Here is a 23,305-nt window from a genome sequence, read left to right as displayed (position 1 = left end):
CACACAGAGAGAGAAAGAACGAGGCGGCACACAGAGAGAGAAAGAACGAGGCGCACACAGAGAGAGAAAGAACGAGGCGCACACAGAGAGAGAAAGAACGAGGCGCACACAGAGAGAGAAAGAACGAGGCGCACACAGAGAGAGAAAGAACGAGGCGCACACAGAGAGAGAAAGAACGAGGCGCACACAGAGAGAGAAAGAACGAGGCGCACACAGAGAGAGAAAGAACGAGGCGCACACAGAGAGAGAAAGAACGAGGCGCACACAGAGAGAGAAAGAACGAGGCGCACAGCAGAGAGAGAAAGAACGAGGCGCACGAGAGAGAGAAAGAACGAGGCGCACACAGAGAGAGAAAGAACGAGGCGCACACAGAGAGAGAAAGAACGAGGCGCACACAGAGAGAGATAGAACGAGTGCACACAGAGAGTGAGAAAGAGCACACAGAGAAAGAGAGACACAGAGAAAGGGGGAGAGAGGGGAGGTGAGGTGAGAGAGACACACACACACACACACACACACTAATCTAAACAAGACAGCAGCTGGTTAAATTTAACATAGCCTGAATGCAGAATCTGGCACTGATTTATTTTTTAAACAACAAATTCATTCCGGCTGCATCTGAATTGGGTGCCCAGAACTAACTAGGTGCCTTACACAATGTGTGCACAAAATTCATTGTTTCACTTTGGATTATCCATAATACCTCAGATAACTGCAAAGACATGACCAAAGTTAACTTTCCCACACAAAGCTATAAAGTAATACTGCATCCTATATACACAAGGGTTTCAGTGAACACTGATGAACATGTAAGGAGAGAGAGAAAAAAAGATTTCACTGCAAGTTGCTCAACTGCTTTCAAATGGCCAAATCAGAATTCAAAGAGTTTGTAAGCTACTCAACCATTTGGACATTTTATAGCAAATAATTCAAGAACCAACAGTGAAGGAATAAAAATGCTTATTAAAAGTTAGAAACTTTGTACCCATTAACTTATCAATCCAAACTTTTGGATAATAGATGGAAAAGAAATTTGTAGACTAAGCATTCCTAAAAGGAAACTTCAGCAGCTTTGAGAAGAAAACCCAATCAAAATGTCTTGATGTTTCACAAGACGTGACATGTACATATTGGCACTTGAATGATTCTCTTCTCTGGTTTCAATACTTGTGTACCTATTACCAAAATCGATTCAGGAGCATCATATCCAAGCCTAGCATTTAATCTTGACCAGCTACTTGATTCCATAATTAAAACATGATAAATATCCATCTCCTCTTTTTTTGAACAAATGTATTCACTTTTACACCATGTTCACTAACACAAACAGAAATAACAGTACACAGTACTATGGTATCACATCAGTTTTTGGTTCCACAAGGAAATATCCAAGTAGTTCTTTAGCAGCAATAGTTGGTATATTTTTTAACACACATTCAACTCTGAATAAGTGACTTTACATGTCTGAACCTAGATAAATATTTTGTGAATGAATTTAAATTCAAAGAATTTTGTTGATAGTTTAGAGAAATAAAACACTGGTAAGAATGAATTAAAAATTTTCACCAAGAAAAAAATCACTGTATAGACCCATCTTTAACATTACAATAATATTGCTTGAATTTGACAAGTTATAAGTAAAAGGTTAAAATCACAACATATATTTTAAGCATTTGGTTTCTGAAATAAGTGCAAAAATGGAAGTATAGTGAATCACTGGAAAATTCACAGTCCAGTTTTGGTGAGACTTGAAAGAAAAGTGTACTGCAGCTTGCAAGAATTAGCTTCTTTATCCCTCAGTCCTTCTCTCTAGAGATTGATTGCTGGCATGTCAGTAGGAGGTCATCACAAACCGGCTTGAGCAATTCTTCTACCAAAAGATGCAATTTACTTATCACGATTCAGTCGGGTGAAGTTGTTAATTGGCTTTTGGAAAAAGTTAACATACACGAGGCTCTCAGAGTGAAGCCACAATATTGTCGCAGTGCCAATTTTAAACAAAAAAAAAAATCCTTGTACTATTAGATTTCTCAAAAGAATGGAAGACAGAAACAATTGTAATGGAATTTTCTCTCATTTTGGACAGAACAAAGGAAAACTAAAGGGAAAGAGAAACGTCAACTGGATTAACTTAAATCTCAGATACACTAAATTGTTCAGTGTGTCATTCCAGCCTGCTCACTCCTTCCAACAGCATGGTAAATTGCAATTAGGATTAGATATTCCCTTAGCTCCCCTTCTCCAAGATCCATCATCCCACCAAATCCCAAATTCGGGTAAAATGCAACTTAGATCTGCAGTTTATGCAGGAGTGGCACTTTAACTGACCAAACTATCCTTCCCATAAGTGCTTACCTTCACAACATTGCCCACATTTATTCATATCATTTTCCCATTGCTGCTGAAACCCAGGCCTTTAAGATCATTGGACTTATTTCCCAATTCCTCTTTCTTGCTCATCCAGTTGGAACATAAAACTGTCTAAATATCTGACATACTAAGGTCCAATTGGCCGTCATGCCCAATCTTGCTGATTTACCGCAATTCTATGCCTCAAGAAATCTGATTTGACAATTTCATCCTCAACCCTAAAAGCTTTTTCCCTGTTTATCTCTGCAACATTCTTCACTTTATCCATCATCTGTCTACTCTTGCCACTTCCGAAGGCAATTTCATCACCCATAATATTTTAAACATTGTAACAAATTATATTTGTGTCACATTTTTAAAGACTATTGAATAAATTAAGACAAAGCAATAGCCAATTGCCAATGTTAGCAAAGCCTCCAAACAGTAAATTACAATTGTTCAACACTCTGGCCCCCACTTTAAGACAACAGGAAAGAAGCCAAATCCCATCTGACACTATTCTTGCCATCACCATGAACTAACCAATAACAAAAGAACATTTGCAAAAATCTCCGTTCACCCACGTACCCTCAGTTCAAAAATGACCTTGTGACCGAAAGGTTTTCCTGGATGCCAAGTTTTACAAGTAAACAACATTTGCAGTTTCGATCTTGGGTTCAGACCAACCAGCCAGTTACCCCTCTCAAAATCATAGAAGAATTTCCCAAAAGTCAGTTGCATAGCAAACACTCCTTGTAAGAGAATTATATCAACAGCTTACATTTATATTGCTCCTTTGGCATAAAAGAACAGCCCAAGGCATTTTACAGGAGCAATATCAAAACAAAAATTGAACAGTAACCCACAAAAGATGACAACAGGGCAGATGACCCTTTCCAACACTTAGGTGGAGAAAATTTCTGCTGATTCAACACTGCATGTTGGACTCCATTAGTTATGCTCCACAAAATAAAGTGAAGTAAAAACAGAATCATCCAGATGTCAAGATGAAATGAGACTGTCAACAATTGCCATACTATATTGGGACGATTTTCCCAATGTTCAGAATTTCTCTCACTTTAGTTCCACCTAGGCATTACTGAATAGCTACTGGTTACTGCTATTTATGTTACAAGATTGCAAGGCAGACCACATAAACTGGTGTTAAGCTGCTCTCTAACTCAACTTACACAATACATATCCCACCAGGGAACAAGATATTCTATAGGGCAAGAGCACACACAATCAGCAAGCTAAAGAGTGGTTCTGATTTCTTCCTTTGTATCCACCTTTAGTTTCAACAATTGTATTATTTCTAGAATGCGGAGTATTGCTTTTTGCGGTGGAGGAAAATAGAATAAAATGTATCAGTACTATGGACGACTAGAAGAACCTTTACTGCAAGGTAAACTCTCCATTCTGAATCTGGTTGACCAAAAGGAAAAAAAGCCCTTCAACTCTGTTTCTTCTCTGGATGACAGTTGAACTGAAGCCAAAACAGAGCATATTACATTCATCCCACTACTACTGTAAATCAGAACCACCGGGATCTTCTGTTGTAACCTGGTCAAGAAAAACATAGAAAGGAAATGTTTTCATGCCTGCGTGACAGTCACATTATTCAGTTCAACTGTTCTAGCGGAATAGCCATTTAAAAATAAATATTGGCTTTATACAAATCTCACTGAATTCTATCATTAAAAAAAATCATTGGAAAATAATACTGCCTACAAAGGTCATGAATAATAAACTTTTATAGCTGGAACATTTCAAGGTTTGTGCGACCCACCATCATGTGCTAACACTTCATCAGTACAGTTTTATATGGCAGATGGACCTACTATACTTTATAACTGATTCTTGGATTTTCTCAAACTCAATGTTATTCTATATCATGGTTCTTCTCAAGTTCTAGTGATATTAATATTAAAGTCTGCTGCACTCAATATTCAAGCAGGTCAAACAAACAATAGCTTCCTTCGGCCAACAAATGATAAAGGACCAGATCAATACGATGTCAGTCTCGTCCTAAACTTTGATAGTTTGGGCAATAGACAAGAACAAGAATCCTCAGTACACATTTTCAAAGATTTTATCCAGTGTCTCCATTTAAGTAGTCTTAGTTGCTTGCAAGGTGAAAATGCCCAACATTTGATGTCCCTACAAAAAAGCTATCAAACGTTTTTGTGGCTATTCCTCACATATTCAGAAAGTATTTTAATTCAGTAAATCCAAATCAAGCGTTTTTACATTAATGAAGTTCAAGAAGTCTCAGTATTATTGAATAAGCTCAGACGACAAAGAAATGAATCAATCATTGGGGACATGAATATCTGGTACATTGATCTTTGTAGGTAGCAAAGTAATTAGCAAAACATACAGATTTTAGGTGTCTAAATTGACGATAAAAGTTAAGCTGAGCTTTCATGAGCTATGATTCAGCTAAAAGTATTAAATTATGGTTCCAAAATATTTTATGAAAAATGCCAAGGCCTCAAGAAGATGCAGAAGACATTTACCAGAATGGTTCCAGATATGAAGGAATTTAGCCACAATGTTAGGTTGGACAAGCCGAATCATTCTCCCTGGAGCAGATGAGATTCAGGGGAAAAACCAGAGAGTTATCAGAGATTATGACAAAAACAGTTGTCCCCATCAGCTGGTTGCATCATGACCAGGTCATACTTAAGGTTTTGGGCAAAGTAAAAAAGGGGGATGAGAAAGAACCCTTTTATGCAAGAGTCCTTATTTGGAGGGGGTTGGATTCAGATGATCTATGAAAAACCAGATGGGCATTTCAGAGAAAACAAAGCTGAAGGACAACAGGGCTACAGCAAATGATTAATGGACTGACTGAACTGCTCAACAGAGTGTCAATGTATTGAATGGTTTCCTTCCATGAAATCATAACTCTAAATATAGAATACTGGAAAGAAACAGATAATACACTTCCAAAATTACTCAGTTATCGGACTTCTTTTAATGACTTGGTCAGGATCAGTCCAGCTCCTGAAGGATGCTCAGGGCAATGTTTCTTCATAAGAATGCATTACTAGTATTTATCAGAGCCATACAGATCAAAGCAAATATTCAAATGAGGATGCATTTCAGATCAAATGATTATTAAAACAATTAATTAAATAACAGTGGAAACACTGCTCAATAGTTTTCTCTAAGGAAGAGGAAGAGAAATGAAAGAGTATAAACTCCAATATGTTCATATCTGTACACACAGATTTTAATCAATTAAGAATATCTTACAAATGAGCAGTGTTTCATAGTTTAAAATGATGCAATCAGTAAATGTTGATTATTTATAAATACTTCTAATTCTGGCAAAAATGGACTTAATATTCTAGCTACTCCCTATGTCAGTGGGTAAAAGAAATTGCGATTGGGCTTCAATCCACCTGCTGCTTCAAAGCAGCCTCTCTCTTCCATTCATTTTTCCAAAAAGAGATATTTGTAAATCAATACAATTATAGAACTTATACTGCTTCAGAACATAAACTTCAAGTGCATGTTTATCTTAAATTATGAATAAGAACAAAATCTGCCACAAACAATTTTTGAAATCTATTGCTCCAATTCTTTAAATGATAAATGAGTATTCTGTGAAAGTCATGCATTTTTAACAATAAAAGAGACAAATCCTTAGAATAAACAGTCTAATATAAAGATTTTAAAAGTTTAGTGAGCACAGATCATGCAATGTCAATTATGGAGAATGAAAAGAAAGATGCAGACATTTGAAATATCACCTGGCACCAAATTCATTCAATTATTACTCTGATCCCAGAACACTAATATATCCTTTATATTGTAATCTGTAGTTGCTTAGAAATTCCATAGCATAAAATAAAAAATTATTTTTGCCTCTGGATTGGAAAGGAGCAATTGAACTCAAATGGCTGTAAGATTTAACCTCCAAGTTTTTTCTCATTCAAACGATATTCCAATCAATTAAAAATGCATTATTTGAAAAAAATTACACACATATTGCAAATAATGCTTATCCCCTTTCGCATTTGTCACCAATTTGAAATTTTTGTTTTAACATTAAACAAATTTTAAAATGTAAAACTGGACTATCCCTTTGGATATAAAAGTTGAGATTGGAAAGGTACACATCTTAGCAAAGAATGGCATGTTTCATTATTAATATTTAACTGTGTAGAAATTAATGCAGTACCATCATATTTGGTCTAAAGTAAGTATTTTTCCACTTAAGAAAATTGGCAAAATTTCACATCAAAAGGCACTTTACTTGACATCTTGTCAACCTGGCTCTCAACCACCTGCAAATGTCAGTGGCGTGCCTTTAGCCAGTTTCCCTCAAGAATGTTATCTAACTTGAATAGTTCTCAAGCAGTCATGCTCTTGCCAACACAGCACTCAGATGAAAGCACACAAGTGACACATGGTGCAGTGCTGAAGAAACTGAATGCAGTTTGCTCTCAGGCATTTCATCACCATGCTAAGCAACATCATCAGTAAGCATCTGATGAAGCGCTGATGTTACGTCTCGCTTTCTATGTGTGTGTCTTGGTCTGTAATAGACTAAGATACATAAATAGAAAGCGGATCAGAACACCAGCGCTTCACTGGAGGCTCAAATGATGTTACCTAGCATGGTGACGAAACATCTGAGAACAAACCTACCAACTCAGCTAGCAAACTTACAATCTGAACCTCAACCTGATCTACATATCTTCTCAAAAATTGCAAAGTGAATGCACTTCATATCCTCAAGGTGAATTTTGGGAGTTCAGTGGAGATGGTGTACCAAATGAGAGAATGTTCCGTTGCACAGGACAGGAGACTGAATTCAACAAGCACACAGTTATAGTGGTTCAATCAGATCAACAACAAATCTTTCGTTGGTGAAATCACAAAACAGACCTTGGCTGGAGACCACCTAGAGAGGGGGGAAAAAACCAAAAGGAAAAAGAAAGAATAACCTTCAACAATGATGCTACCTCTGCAAAGAAAAATCTATTGGCATCAAATATCTCTTTCTGGTACAAAATAAAGGGGGAAAGAAAGTTGCCTTATAAACTACAAGGTACAAACTTAGCTAAAGGGCAGATTTAGCAATATCAATAGATTAAGAGAAAAAAAAAATCATCTAGCAACTTTTAATTGAACAAAAATGGCTTTGGAATAATTTGGCGATAGGTATAGCTTCTCTCCATTGGGGGAATAATAAATCAAGTTCTTGGGCTTCACACTTTACAACCATACCCCATTGGAAGATTTGGACATGATGAACAAGTAAACTAATTTCTATTAAAGGTTATGAACTAGAGCTAAGTGCAGGACCAAAACCAAACTTGTTTAATATTTCACATGGAACAGATGGAAAAAGCAGTTTAAAAGGCAGGAAAAAAGGATCTTGGCATTACATCTGATATCTGAAAGTTACAACCGGGTGAAAAGACAGTTTAAATAAAAAGCTATATTTGGATGAGGTCAGCTGACTTTTCAGTACATATTGATGCTGATGTTGTTGAAGATGTCAGCAAAAATTAGAATAATCTCACCACTTACATGATGATAGAGGCTTCATAAAAAGTCTGAAGGGACTCAGAAAATGATTCCCAACAAGAATAACCCTACTTTAAAAAGCCGACAAAACTTGATCTGGGCTTATTCACATAGAAGATGCATAAACATTGGGGCAATTTGCTACAGATATACAAGTAAGTGATGGGACTAACCCACGGCCCCTGACAATAGATTGAGAAACACACAGGGATGCAAGGTCATAAAATGTACAAGTAGGCCATTCAGTTTATCAAGTGTACTCTGCCATTCAATAAGAATGTGGCTGATCTAATAATCCATAACAGTGGATTCTCTTACTGATTAGAAGAGTCTATCTCAGCCTTGAATATACATAGTGATCCAGCCTGTACAGCCCTTGGCAGTAAAGACTTCCACAGATTCACTATCCTCTCAAAAAAAAGTCTTAAAATGGACAATCCCTTACTCTGAGATTATGTCCACTGGTGTTACAGTTTCCCATACAAGGAAATAGTCTCCCTGCATCTAAAAGAGTCAAGAGCCTAAAGAATCCTTTGTATTTTGAAAAGGTCAGCTTTCTCTTCTAAACTTCATAAGCATCGGTCCAATCTACTCAATGTTTCCTCAAGTTCCTGCACACATGGGCTCAACCTACTGAACTGGGTAGTTCTGAAGACAGGTCACTAACACCAAAAATGTTCTCACCGCTTTCTCTCCACAAATGCTGTTAAACCATCATAGTTTTACCACAAGTTTCCATTTTTCTGATTTTCAGCATCCACAATTCTTTTATTTGTATACCATGGGTTCTTATCTATTTCAGTAGCCTCATGAGCTGTACCTTACCAAAAGCCTTTTTGAAATCCAAATATATTGTATCTACACATTCCCCTTTATCTATCATGCTTGTTACCTTAGAGAATTCTAATAAAAATCATGATTTCCCCTTCAAATTGCCATGTTAACGCTCAATTACATTAGTATTTACTTCCTTATAATAGACTCCTTTAGCCTCATTAGTGTCCCAAGTCCATTTAAGTATTATTGAATCTATTTCATCTCCCCCTTTGGTTCTTTGTTTAGTATTTTTAATACTATTAGCACTCTCTTGCACATAATCCACATAGAAACAAGTTCTTAAGACTGTTCTTTTTAATCACAAAGTATATTAGACCTATGGAACAAACTGCTAGCTTATACAATAAATACAGATGTTCTGCATACTATAAAGGAGAGATGGACCAGTTTCTGACTGAGGCAGAGATCACAAAATGGTAGGTGAAACTATATTTATATTGCCTGGTAACAAGGTGTTATGGACTATTTTGCACCACTGTTGGGCAGCATGGGGTTGTAAGGAGATATTTTCCCCAATTGCTTTTGAAAAATATATTAAGGGTGTCTTGTTCTCCCAAGAGAATGTACTGCTATTAATTAGTGAAATGTTGGTCAATCTTGATATTTGAAGCTTCATGACTTTGCAGAGTAGGGATGACGTAGATTACCTTTCCTCAGCCTGTATTTTCAAACGTTACAAAAATGATGTGGCTGAGACAACTAGTCAGTGTTCAATTGCATAAGGAGGAAATACTTTCAGTAGTCATTACAAACAGACAGCTGCAACTAACAAATCTAATATCCACTTTCAAAATTTAATTTCCAAAACTGTACATCCACATTTAGAAACATAAAATAGGAGCCAATCTTCCTTTCCAGTCTGCTCCAGTATTTAATATTACAATGCTGATTATTCAACTTATCCCCATTTTCTCCCCATACTCTTGGATCCCTTTAACCCCCAAGAATGAGGCAGAACTGAAAAAAAATATTCAATAATCTGGCCTCGACGCTTTCTGTGGTTCACCACTCTCTGGGTAACGAAATTTCTTTTCATCTCTTTCCTAAATGCCACGCCTCTCTCCTTAAACTGTGAAAGCTAGTTTTGAACTCCCAGACATCGCAAGCATCCTTCCCAAGTCTATCTTGTCTAATGCTGTTAAAATTTTACAGGTTTCTTTTGAGATTTTCCCTCATTATTCTAAACTCCAGTGAATATAGTTTAACTAAAGTCTATCGTCATATGTCAATTCTACCTGGAATCAGTCTGGTAAAGCTTTATTGCACTCCCTTCTTAACCAGGACATCCTTCCTCAGACATGGAGATCAAAATTGTACACAATACTCCTTAGTCTCACCAAGGCCCGCTGCGGTTGCAGCAAGACATCCTGGCTCCTGTATTTAAATCCTCTCATTACAAACTTAGACATAACATTTGCCTTAAAAACTGCAGCTGCTGGAAACAAAAACAAATTGCTGGAGAAACACGCAGGTCCACAGCAGCTGTAGACAGAAAGCAAAGTCAATGCTTGAATTCCAGTTACCCTTCTTTAGGACTGATGTTGACTCTGCTTTCTCTCCACAGATGCCGACAGACCAGCTGAGCTTTTCCACCAATTTGTCTGCGCTAGCATTTGACGTCTTTATCACCTGCTGCGTCAGCACGCTTACGTTTTGCGACTGGTACACAAGGACACTCAGGCTTTGTTCATTGCTCCTTTCCCAATCTATTGTCAGTTAATAATGTGCCTTCCTGTTTTTGCTACCAAAATGGACAACTTCACATTTATCCACATTACACCTTATCTGCTATGCATCAGCCCACTCACTCAACTTGTCCAAAACATACTGGAGCAAGACTACATCCTCCTCAATTTCATCCTCCCACCCAACTTTGTGCTGTCTGCAATCTTAGAGATATTACACTTAGCTCCCTAATCTAATTTAAGCATATTGTGAATAGCTAGCTTTCAAGCACTGATCCCTGTGGTATTTCACGAGTCACCACCTGCCACTTGGAAAAAGACCAGTTTCATCGAATCATTGAATAGGATCCCTACAGTGTGGAAACAGACCCTTCGGCCCAACAAGTCCATATCTATCCTCTAAAGGCATCCCACCCAAACCCATTTCCCCTGACTAATGCACCTAACCTACACATCCCTGAACACTATGCGCAATTCAGCATAGCCAATTCGCCTAACCTGCACATCCTTGGACTGTGGGAGGAAACCAGAGCACCTGGAAACCCACGCAGACACAGGGAGAACGTACAAACTCCACACAGAAAGTCACCCAAGGCTGGAATCGAACCCAGGTATCTGGCACTGTGAGACAGCAGTACTAACCACTGAGCCACCGCGCTGTTAAACAGAGTTTAGTACAATTCTGATTCCTGTTTGCCAACCAGTCTTCTATCCATGCCAGTACACTATCCCATTATGATGCACTTAACATGCTAATTTCACATGCTACTTGTACACTAAACATGAAGAAACCAATTCCCTATATCTGGGCAAAATAAAATTCTGTACAGGTTCAATCACATGCCCTGACAGCAAATTTTAAAATCAACTGAAGGAACATTAATACACATCTAAAAACTTGTACACAGGTGACATACTCAGCAATCTGAAAACTGATCAATTTTAATTTTACGGATCTATTCAGACTAAAGATACCAATTTCTCATTAAATCTGCACCAACTTACTTTAGAGAGCTGTTTCAATCCAAAAAGACTTGCAACTTGCATTTTCACAAGGGATAAAAATGAAAACTTTTCAAAGAGAATTAACAAGTATGCCAGTCTTGAACAAGAAGTGGAGATGTGTCAAGCTTTCAGTCTTTACAACCAGTCTCTGTAAAAATGGTATTTATGCACAGAATATGGTATAATGCAGGAAGGGGTTGAACATGATGCTTATTTGCAACTCCAGCATAAACAGAATTCTTTCCCAAGAAAAGAAATCCGTAGCACCATGTTTCAGCTCCTTTGGAAATTTCCATTTTTTTTGTTTAAAACGTAGTAGTCCACCCTCCAAGGCAATATTAAGCACGATAACTGCATTGAAAGCTGCACATGACTTTTGAGTCAATACGCAAATGCACCATCTTCATGAGCCAACAAGCTGTATGGTACCGACACCATCAATAACTCACAACTTTTGGCTTCTGGGAGTTAACATTGACCAGAATGGGATGAGTTCAGTCATATAAACACTGTGGCAACAAAAGCAAGTCAGGAATTAAGAATCCTGTAAAGGGTAGAATGAGTAGACCCTTCGGCCCACCAAACCTCTGCCAACACAGGAAGCCCTTCTAAGCTTAAAAACTCTTGGCCCCTACGCAGTCCTTAACCCTCCATCCTCTAATGATTCATAAATCTGTCATCATGATGACTCTTAAAAATTGCTATTGTATCTGCTTCTACCAACTCCTCTGGCAGTGCATTCCAAGCACTTACCACACTTTGTAAAAAAAACTTGTCCCTTACATCTCCTTTAAACTTGCCCTCTTTTACCTTAAAACATTTCTAGCCTGACCAAAAGAACTCAACTATGCATTCTATCCATGCCTCTCAATTGTGAACTTGTAACAAGTCACCCCTGAGCCTCCAATGATCAAAAGAAAACAGAGTCTGTCCAATCTCTCTTCATAGCTCATACCCTCCAAACCAAGCAACATCCTGATAAATCTTTTCTGTACTCTCTCCAAAGCCTCCCAATCCTTCTGGTAGTCTGGCAACCAGAACTGTACACAATATTTCAAATGTGTCCTAACCGAAGTTTAAACAGCTAAAACATGACTTGATAATTCTTATATTCTATGGCCTGGCCAATGAAGGTGTCACCTCCAGGGAACTGTGAATCTAACTTCTGGCTGCCTCTGTATGCTTATGTTACTAAGTGTTCTACCATTCACTGCATACTTCCCTCCTGCATTAAATCTCTCAAAATGCATCACCTTGTATTCTTCTCAGCTAAACTCCTTCTGCCCTTTCTCCACCTAAGTCTCTAGCCTGCCTCCTGATGTATGCTCTGGCAAACTCCCTCACTATCCGCAACTCCCCAAATCTTTGCGTCATCCTCAAAATTCCTATTCAGTCCACATACATTCTCCTCAAAATCACTGATAAAATATTACAAACATGTGCCCTAGCACTGACCCCAGATTTCCAGACAGGAAAACACCTTTCCATTCATTTTCTGTCTGCTACCGAACAAATTCTATATCTACTTTACCAGCTCACCACAGATCCCATGAGACTTAACCTTCTGTATCAGCCTGCCAGGAGGGACCTTGTCAAAGACCTTGCTAAGCCCACATAGCCAATAGTTACTACCCTGCCTTCAGTCATCTCAGTCACTTCCTCAGAAAACTCAATCAAGTTTGTGAGAGACACCCTCCCCTGCACAATGCCATGCTGTCTATCATTATTATTTATTCTTAACCCATATTTTTCCAAATGTAAGTAAATCTAAGAATCTTCTCCAATAATTTTCATACCACTGATGGAAGGCACACTGGCCTGTAATTTCTCAGATTATCCCTGTTGCCCTTCTTAAACAAAAGGAACAACGTTGGCTAATCTCCAGTCCTCTGGTACCTTTCCTGTGACTAAAGAGGGACAAAGATGTCGTACAAGGCCACAGCAGTTACCTCCCTCAGCATTCTGGGATGATCCTATCAGATCCTGGGAACTTGCTACCTTAAATGTTTTTCAAAACACTCAGCACCTTATTTATATCGACATGTCCTAGAATATCAACATATTCCTCTCTCACCTCACGATCCACCGTGTCCTTCTCCTTTGTGAATACCAATGCAAAGTACCACCCACTTCTTCTGCCTCCACACACAAGTTCCCTCCTTTGTCCTGGAGTGGATTTACTCTTTCCCTAGCTAACCTCCTGCACCTTACAGATTTTTAGAATTCCTTGGACTTTATTTAACCCTGCTTGCAGAGGAGAGTAACTCATGTCCTGACATCCCAATGCCTGGCCATCACCTACAAGGCACAAGTCATAAAAGGGAGACAGAATACTTTCCACTTGCCTGGTTGACCGTGGCAGCAAAATGCACTGCAAAACTCAAAGCCTCTTTCAATAGCACTTTCCAAACCAGCAACTTTTCAGTCTAGATGGATAGTAGAAGCATGGCAATTATACACTGTCCTAACCAGAAACTAAATAATCATTCATCCACTGTCTCCAGGTCAAAGCCCTCAAACTCCTTTCCTGACAACACTGTGGGTAACCCTACACCACATGGACTTTCAATCACATTGCATGCAGTTTTGGATAATCTGCAACCTGGATCAACTTCATTAATATTCCCATCTAAAAGATCTCTTGTCACAATTAATTCATTATTTTCATGAGGACATTGATGTTCATTCAGCCCATTGTATCTGTGTTGGTCCAGTCTGATCCCACTTTCCACTTCTTGGTCCATAGACCTGCGGATTTTGTCCCGTCAAGTACATACACTTATTTTTTTTCTTAGTCTTATTTTAAATACATACCCACTGGTTATTGATCATTCTAAGGGAAATAGGTCTTTCCCCCAACCAAAAATCCCAATTTTACTTGAGGTTAATAAAATTAAGTAATTTTTAAACTTTGCTGTACTAATTTATTTTACTTGCCCAAACTTCACATTAGATCTACAAATATTCACTATCTGCATCTTTTCAGCATGTTTGACTGTAGGAACTCCCCATCACTAATTGGCAAGCAAAAATGACATCATATCACTATGAAAAATGTAAACAGATCCAACAAATTTGTGTGAGCCAATTTTGTTTCAGGTTCACCTTCGTAGATTATGTTAAAAAATGAATGAATTTCGTGCTTGTGAAAAAAACACGTACCCAAGAAAAATGAATGCCATTGAACATGTGGGATGGAGAATGGTACAAGTGCATTGTACTTACATGTATAACCTGAGTAGGGACAGAAGTCTGAAGAACATCAAGTATTTCATTCAGCAGAGAGTTGTCCTTCAGAAGCAAAAGACAGTGAGAGAATTGACACAAATGTCAGCAGGAACCTGGAGTCTCAACTTATTACTGTTATCACTGCAAGAAAGGCTCAGTGCACAAATTAACTATTTCTTTAATTATAAACTAGAAAAGAAAAATGTTAAACGTTTTTGACTTACTTGATTACATCCTGGTCAATTCAGAAATGCAGCATTCAAGAAAACTTAAAGGTCTGAACAGTCTATATATAATCTCAAGTGCTGCAAAGAATTAGGAGAAAGTCAGGTCTGCGGATGCTGGAGATCAGAGCTGAAAATGTGTTGCTGGAAAAGCGCAGCAGGTCAGGCAGCATCCAGGGAACAGGAGAATCGACGTTTCGGGCATAAGCCCTTCTTCAGGAGTGAGGAAAGTTTGTCCAGCAGGCTAAGATAAAAGGTAGGGAGGAGGGACTTGGGTGAGGGGCGTCGGAAATGTGATAGGTGTCAAGAGGTCAAGGTGAGGGTGATAGGTCAGACTGGGGTGGGGGCGGAGAGGTCAGGAAGAAGATTGCAGGTTAGGAAGGCGGTGCTGAATTCGATGGATTTGACTGAAACGTTTCAACTCTCCCTCCCACTCCACCAAGGATATGCAGGTCTTTGGACTCCTCCATCGCCAGACCACAACAAAACGACGGTTGGAGGAAGAGCGCCTCATCTTCCGCCTAGGAACCCTCCAACCACAAGGGATGAACTCGGATTTCACCAGTTTCCTCATCTCCCCTCCCCCCACCTTGTCTCAGTCAAATCCATCGAATTCAGCACCGCCTTCCTAACCTCTCCACCCCCACCCCAGTCTGACCTATCACCCTCACCTTGACCTCTTTCCACCTATCACATTTCCGACGCCCCTCCCCCAAGTCCCTCCTCCCTACCTTTTATCTTAGCCTGCTGGACAAACTTTCCTCATTCCTGAAGAAGGGCTTATGCCCGAAACGTCGATTCTCCTGTTCCCTGGATGCTGCCTGACCTGCTGCACTTTTCCAGCAACACATTTTCAACTGCTACAAAGAATTGCCTGACAAATATTATCTTTTATTGTTCCAAAAATGCATCACAACAAAAGAGCAGCCAAGTAATCTACAAGAAAAGCTAATGATATTTCAACATTAAAGTGACTTCTGTAAACTGAAGTTTTAACTGGTTATATTTTAACTGAATTAAACAGACTATATTTCACATTTCATAAGCCACATGCTCCCAATATTATGAAGCTGCTTTACTGCCAATAAAACAGGAGTTAACAAACAATTATACCAGTATAACTAAAGCAAAATGAAAATTTTGATACAAGGAATACTAAATATTCATATAATTTTGAATCAAGTTACTTGAAGTTAGGAGCACGCTAAAACATTAATTTTTGGTTGGAAAGAGGACTGAAAAAAAAAAATCGCCAGTTATTCATGATTAGTTAGTGCAGTTTTCAAATTTAATTACCAAGACCAGAGAATTCTGCAAGGGTTGTCAGACTGCCTCTGCAAAGTGAATAGATAGTGAGTCACAATGCATAATCTTTGGATTTAAATACCTTGTCAAGAAAGAATACCATCTTTCAATTAGAATTTATTGAGAACAATTACTATAAATGTAATTTTTAGAATGCCATTTTGACAACAATTAGGAGTGTCATTGATTTCATAACTGGAAAAAAATTAGACATAGGTGCAGCGTAATATATTTAGATAAAATATGATGAATGTCAATGAAGTAACCAAATATTGTCAACAATTTAGTGCTATAGGTACAACAAGGATCATGAGAAATGAAACTGCTACTGATACTGTGACCTTCAATCAAATTAATTATTTTTATTTTTAAAACTCAACATTCCTTGAAGCTTAGCAAAATTACAAGTATCAGAAAAAATACAAGTTCTATATTTATTGTCATAGTATGACTTTTAACTGCCTTCTCAATTCTCCATTCCAATAATGCTTAGATGACAGAATAAATCGACTATGCTGATACAAACAGCAAAACAAAACTAAGACATGATCAAGAAACTGATCATAGAAAAGAACTAAGCACATGCTCCAAGACAGTGTTCACACTTCCAACAATTGAAATAAAAATGAAAGCAATTCACATGATGGAAATTCAGTCCTGATAATAGCCCTTATTGTCATAAAAATGGCTTAAATAATTAACATACATTCCCCTCCAAGCACCCTCCCAATGGAGAGTAATTAGCTCATTAAATCTAGGATGCATTTAAAACTTTACTAATACCGTACATGCATTTGTCTCCAAAGTAACAAGTTGACAATTCATATATAGATACAATTGTCTGAGAAATATAGATAAGAAGGATAAAGTGAAATACCATGTAAAACAAAATGCTACACTGGCCAAGATTTAGTTCATTCAGAAGCCATACCATCAGATTCTTGTTTAAATGCTCAGTTTGTGTTTTTCACATTTTGATTTCGTCGAATAAGATAAATATCAGATCAGTATCTTTGCAGTAACAGCATAACCATGACTGATGAGATTTTCCACAACAAGTCAGTGGTTAAGATTTCTCACCTCATCCAGGTGCATGCTGTAACGTCATAGGTAAGCATGATGGCAATTACAACCTTTGAATTTTCTGAAGTACAAGACCTTCTGAAGATTCCTTTTAAGCACTACTGGCCAGCTCTCATGGCTCATTTCCAAAACAAGTTAATTATTTTAAGTCCAGTCAGAATAAATGATAAATGCCAAGTTGTCATAAGGGAAATAATATTATAAAATTAAGTTCGGAATTGTTTTTCAGGTGATTCACATCACAATGAAAAATTTCCAATGGCTAACTGCTAATCCATTGTGTGCATCTGTGTACCCACATAGCAAACCTTGCAGGTGGAAGCTTCACTAAATGTTTGCCATGACCATTTATCCACAAACAGGCTGAACTATAAATTTTACTCGAATTTCAGCCAGAGTAGAAAAAAAAACAGTACAACTAGTCAGTGTTCCGGTCTTTGGTCATAATGCAGAGAGATGCCTATTAAAAGACACCTATTACTAAAAAGTCCATGTATGCACGAGATCAGGATAGGACGAAACTTAAAATGCATTATTTCGTAATGCTCAATTTTCATAAATGCAGCATGATCCTTTGAGAGAAAATAAACTATATAGCCTGCTTGAAGGGGGCACAAATTACAATCACATAATGAAGAACTGCAGCCGGATGCTGTGGCGATTCTTCACCACATTTTGCCTGGAAGTTTCGTTGGCAAATAAATTAAAATACAATAATAACTCAATTAATACGGAAATGTTGTACCCTTGATGGGAATAACTGACATAGCTGTCCAATGCTTTCCAGGGAAGGCACAAGCTTCTGAAGTTGTGAACAAAAGAAATCCGAACCCTACAAGGCATTTTCAATGCAAGTTAGAACGGGAGAAGTGTAAAGAGAATTCAGGTTCACTGGACAACAAGAGAGGCTCAGGGATACCTGCTGATTTTCATTTTCCACTTTTCCCTAGGTAATGGGGAAACAGAAGCCAGCAGTCATACTAGTTCCACAGAAATAAATGTTATCAAGTGAAGGTTGACCCGCCTCTGAGAACTAAAATCAGAACACCCAAAGAGAAGTGCTCTCCGTCAATTCCGCTGTCAGGAATACCCTGCGCCAATTCCGCTGTCAGGAATACCCTGCGCCAATTCCGCTGTCAGGAATACCCTGCGCCAATTCCGCTGTCAGGAATACCCTCTCTATTGCTGGTACCATTGATATTTTGGTGGTGCTTTCTCTAAGACATAGGGGAGGCTAAGAGAGTCAGCAATTCTCAGAATGAGGGCCGTTAGCTCTTGCAGATGGCAGCTTGACCTGGGGTTTTTGTCCAACCACCCCTTTCTTTTATACCCTTGATGACATATCAATGTTTCTTTGAATAGGACTGGCGTTTTGTCAAAATTTAATAGGTTTTGGTATCCAAGTACCTGGTTCGAATTGATTGGCTAAATTCACAAGACAGTTGTCTTGATTAAAAAATACTGCTACTCGGCCTGCTAACTGCACAGCCTTTCCATTCAAATGCTTCAATTTGGGTGCTCTGCATATTTGCAAACTTTCAAATTGCTGCTCAGGCATCCATTTTTAAATCTATAAGTACAGAAAAGATACCATCTTTTAAAGGGACAATGCAATACTCCCACACCTCCACTACATTCTACAATTTCACAAACACCAAATTCTAACTTCCTGCCTCCCAATCTATAATTACTCTACCCAACTTCGCAATGTAAGTGATATCGTAAGTTTTGGTTCATACGAACCCAAAGTTTAACTACAGCTACAATTGTGCCAAAAGACAATTGGCCATTTTCACGTTATGCTTTTGTCACCGACTGAAACTATGAATTACACCAATAGCCAATTTTCAATCGTAACAAATGGTCGAAGTCAGAAAGAAAGGTGTACCTTTCACTTCCAAACATTTTCCCTTCAATCAAATTATCCACCAACAGTATCCACCAGTTACACTAAATAAACAGCCAGACCAGTAAAACAGGCTTGCAGTTTATGACTTAAGGTTATGCAATTCAGCAACAACCTCTTGCATGTTTAACCAATCTGCACCTACCCCTTATTACTATACACAATTGCACAAGAATGTGATTTGACAGCTATTAGGTTAGAGTAGCAATGCTCTACATTTGTATAATCTTTGACAGGATATGGCATTCCAGCTTCAATAAAAAGCTCAATGACAGCTAGTCAAATATGTGGCTCTTACAATGATGTAAGCACGGGTTTATGAGAAATGCATAATTACCCTGATGCGTACACAAGGGGTCCCCTATGGGAAAACATGCAGAATGCATTTTCACGTGACTTTGCAGATGTCATCAAAACTGATGATCTCAGATTATCGCTGACATCATATTCCAATCTGGCTAACTCTTCAGTTGAACAGCTGCAGAATTCAAGACTGAAGGTCAGACAAAAACATCCATTTATATAATCCCTTAGCATAGCACACTGTCCCAAACTATTTCCCACAAGTATAATCAGATAAAACTGACAAGTGAACCACAAGAACTCTTATGACCACTGCACTTGTTTTGAGCAGTCTTGAGACTCATGTCGAAAAGGAAAAAAACAGACTGGTTTGGGCTAAGTGAATGTTTTGATTCCAGATCGGAAATAAGTTCAAATCATGTCTTCAGAGATAAAACTACCCACGACATTAAAATGAAATTTAAAGAATCATTCAAGTCTACATGTTTAATAATCACCCCATCTAATTGATTAATTACACGTCATTGCTTGATAGTTTTTGAAATATACAAGACAGGTCAAGTATGGAGATAAAAAGAGACAATAAAAATAATATTGTGCTCAGTGTTATATTTTTCACAAGAGTCAAGTATCACATCAAGATATATGGGGTCAAGTGGTTGTTTAACATTTTAAAAAATTAGTGTAGTTGAAGAAAAATCAAAAAATGATATTAAAGTTACAGCTGGGCCAGTTTAACACGAAAATCAATTCACACATATTCAGTCAAACTAATACAAATCTAGAATTCTGTCTAAAAATTGATTGACGCTGATGTAAATGAAGTGAAGACACAGATCAGCTACAAACAAACTGAATGGTTAGTTAGGACCAACAGACTGAATGACCTAGTCACATTCTTAACCCACATACTTTTGCCCAAAGTGACAACTTAAATCTGTGCTCACAAAATTAAAAGACTCACTTAATAAAATGAGACAAAAATGTCTTGACTATACATCCGAGCAATTGACTGTCATTACAATGTTCTTTAACTGGGTAAAATAACACAAGCTTTGCAGATTTGAGATAAGTGAATCTAACCATTGCTTCCTGATATTTAAAGGCAGTACTAAAACCAGCACTACCATTCTGGAGGGTTTTCACTGACCAGAATCTGAACTAGCCATTCACTGTGGTGATCAGAGGCCACAAACTAGGAATCCTGTACCAAGTAACTCACTCTGACTCCCCAAGGACTGACTACCATTTACAAGGCATAAATCAAAAATGTGAGGGAATACTCCCCACTTGTCTGAATGAGTGCAGCTGAGAAAGTCTATAGTCTTAAAACTGGTCTTTAAACATTTAGACTAAAATGTAATGCTGAATTATAGAACACATTTGCTGCACTAGAAAATAGACAGGCAGGAAGGCTCAGTAAAAGGGGGGGACCTTAAGGAATGCAGAAAATAGGGACATCTGTGCTCACCAAATGACAACAGGATGCTCTAAGGCAATTAAGAACATTTGCCTTAGCATTGGTGAATCTGTGTGAACAGGACACCAAGTGATAACATTCACGGCCGTTCCCTTGTGAAATTAATGACAGTGTTTGATTCTGATCAAAAGCCTTGTAACGGACGTCAGATCCTGTCAATTATAATGGATTCTTATTACCCCTTGCAAGCAGGGCAGACACAGAGAAAAACAACTTTGTTGTTATAAGACCCTGACTTGAGAGTTGAAAAGGACGAGAGCGCGCGCGAAGAGAGAGAGAGAGCGCGCGCGAGAGAGACAGACATTTTAGTGCTGAGGCTGTTGAAGCCAGTAGTAAATTAATTCTTAGCGCGCGAGAGAGAGAGCGCGCGAGAGAGAGAGAGAGAGAGCGAGAGAGAGAGAGCACGAGAGAAGAGAGAGAGCGCGAGAGAGAGGGACATTTTAGTGCTGAGGCTGTTGAAGCCAGTAGTAAATTAATTCTTAGCGCTTACCTGCTATGGATTGAACTTAATTGCATTTTGGGACTTTATGATGATATTGAGTAGCCATTACCAGTTATTAAATACAAACTTTGTAAAGGTAATATTAGTGAAGTTTTAACTTACTGTTTGTGCAGCGCACTCTACAAACCTTACAGACTGCCCCACTGTCAATTCTAACTAATCAGATCTCATGTCTTATTTGAATTTGAATCACAATCCTGAAATGAAAGCAGTTTAATTCAAAGACTAATTAATCAGTTTAAATGCAACCTTGCAGTAACATCGCGGCCTCAGGTACAGAATGATTCAACGCTTAAAAAGCAGGAGTCTGCTCCTAGCTTAGAAATTGTTCTACGCCCAACATTGAAAAGATTCTGGTACAAATGTGTCAGGAAGCCATTTTATGGTCAAAAGTTTGCCCTCCTTGCTAAGAAACCATTTTGTAAAATAATTTTATCTGACATGTGAGCTGTGCAAGGTTACCTTATGAACGCTCCAATTAGCGGAGACTGGTACCTCTTTATGATAGGAATTTATCTCACTAGCAGGCACCTAACTCGGCTGGGTATGTTTTCCCACCTGATGAATGGCTTAGGGCCCGTAGGAGTGATGAGTCAAGCTTATACAGATGTTAATTAACTTTTCTTCCTTACGAATTATTGTCTTTCACTGTTATCTGTCTAATTAAGAACATGCAATCCTTTTGCAAATTTTTGTATAAAGGAAGCCACTTTGTAGCAGTACATCAGAGCAGCCTGCTAGGGCTCTTGAAGAACTGGTGCCCTACTCTCCTGAGTTATTAGAAGCTAGTTAGTTTGGCTTATAGGTATCAGTGTTATGTGTAACAGTGATGCTATTGGTAAATAAAGGGGATGACTAAAATTAAACTAAATCTGTCTGTAAGAGGTTTTCTTATTCCAGACTTCCAAAGAGTATGATCTCCGGGACGAACCGAGAGACGCTTACAGGTCTGAGTCCATAAGGCGTTCCCTGGGCAGTCTCTAATCTGTAGTTTAACACAGCTCCATCAACACAAGAAATTTGACATCATTTTGGTCAAAGTCGAGCACTTTATTTACACCACATCCACAGTGACTCCCTTCACAAGCACAATCAGCAGTAGCGATCTACAAGATCAGTGCAGAAATCCACCAAGGATGATCTGACTGCACTTTTCAAACCTATAGCCACTACCATCTAGAAGGTCAAGAGTGCAAAGATACACTCATTCCTTCACTGTTGCTGGGTGAAAAAGACTCCAACTCACTTCCTAACAGCATTGCAGTTCTTGGACTTCAGCAATTCAAGGAGGCAGTGTGTCACCATCTTCACAAAGCAACGATGCACGGGCAATAAATGCTGGTCAGGCCTGCAAAACCCATATCCCATGAATGCATAAAATGATTATTCCTTCAAGGCAAAAAGAATAAGATGTGCAATTTTACAGCAACCTTACCAAAGAAGATGGTTACATGCTAGACAAGTATTTGGGATTTACACCTGGGAATACTCACTGAAGTAAACATCCCAAGGTTTAAAAAGGCTCAATTGTAACACGGCACAGTTCACAATAACATACTAATATGCCTAAAACCAGTATACAGGAGAAGTAGTAAGTTGAACAGCAATGCTTCAACAAACAAGCACTTTGAACTCAAATACTTTGACTGCTTTTACGGAGACTATCAAATTGCGACCAAAAAAAAAAAGTCATTCAGTATTTTAATCATTCAACTGAAATTAAATTTCTCTGTAGATTGCACAAAGTGCATAAGAAAACAAAAATCCAGATATGAAACATCGAACTGGGAAAGGGAAAAATGAAAATAAAGACAACACACTTTTCAACAGTTATATTGCAGCTCCACAATA

At 38.3% G+C, this 23,305-nt stretch overlaps 1 protein-coding gene across 15 annotated transcripts in view; it reads right to left on the bottom strand.

Moving 5' to 3' along the window:
- Window positions 1–23,305, bottom strand: part of dlg1b (discs large MAGUK scaffold protein 1b) — a 435,380-nt gene that overhangs the window by 389,943 nt on the left and 22,132 nt on the right. For 8 of the 15 annotated variants that reach the window (XM_087993459.1, XM_043702479.2, XM_087993449.1 and 5 more), the window contains exon 4: window positions 14,649–14,714. The exons of the other annotated variants lie outside the window; for them this stretch is intronic. In XM_087993459.1, the coding sequence (XP_087849585.1) occupies window positions 14,649–14,714 (66 nt within the window). The remainder of the gene's footprint in view (window positions 1–14,648; window positions 14,715–23,305) is intronic. 15 annotated transcript variants of the gene reach the window in all.

Source organism: Chiloscyllium plagiosum, unplaced genomic scaffold (assembly GCF_037043375.1).
Source record: "Chiloscyllium plagiosum isolate Xiang-an unplaced genomic scaffold, Cpla_swu_hap1 HiC_scaffold_13, whole genome shotgun sequence".
Classification (NCBI taxonomy): Eukaryota; Metazoa; Chordata; class Chondrichthyes; order Orectolobiformes; family Hemiscylliidae; genus Chiloscyllium; species Chiloscyllium plagiosum.
The sequence above is the reverse complement of the archived record's forward strand: the minus strand, read 5'-3'. Positions and strand labels throughout refer to the sequence as shown.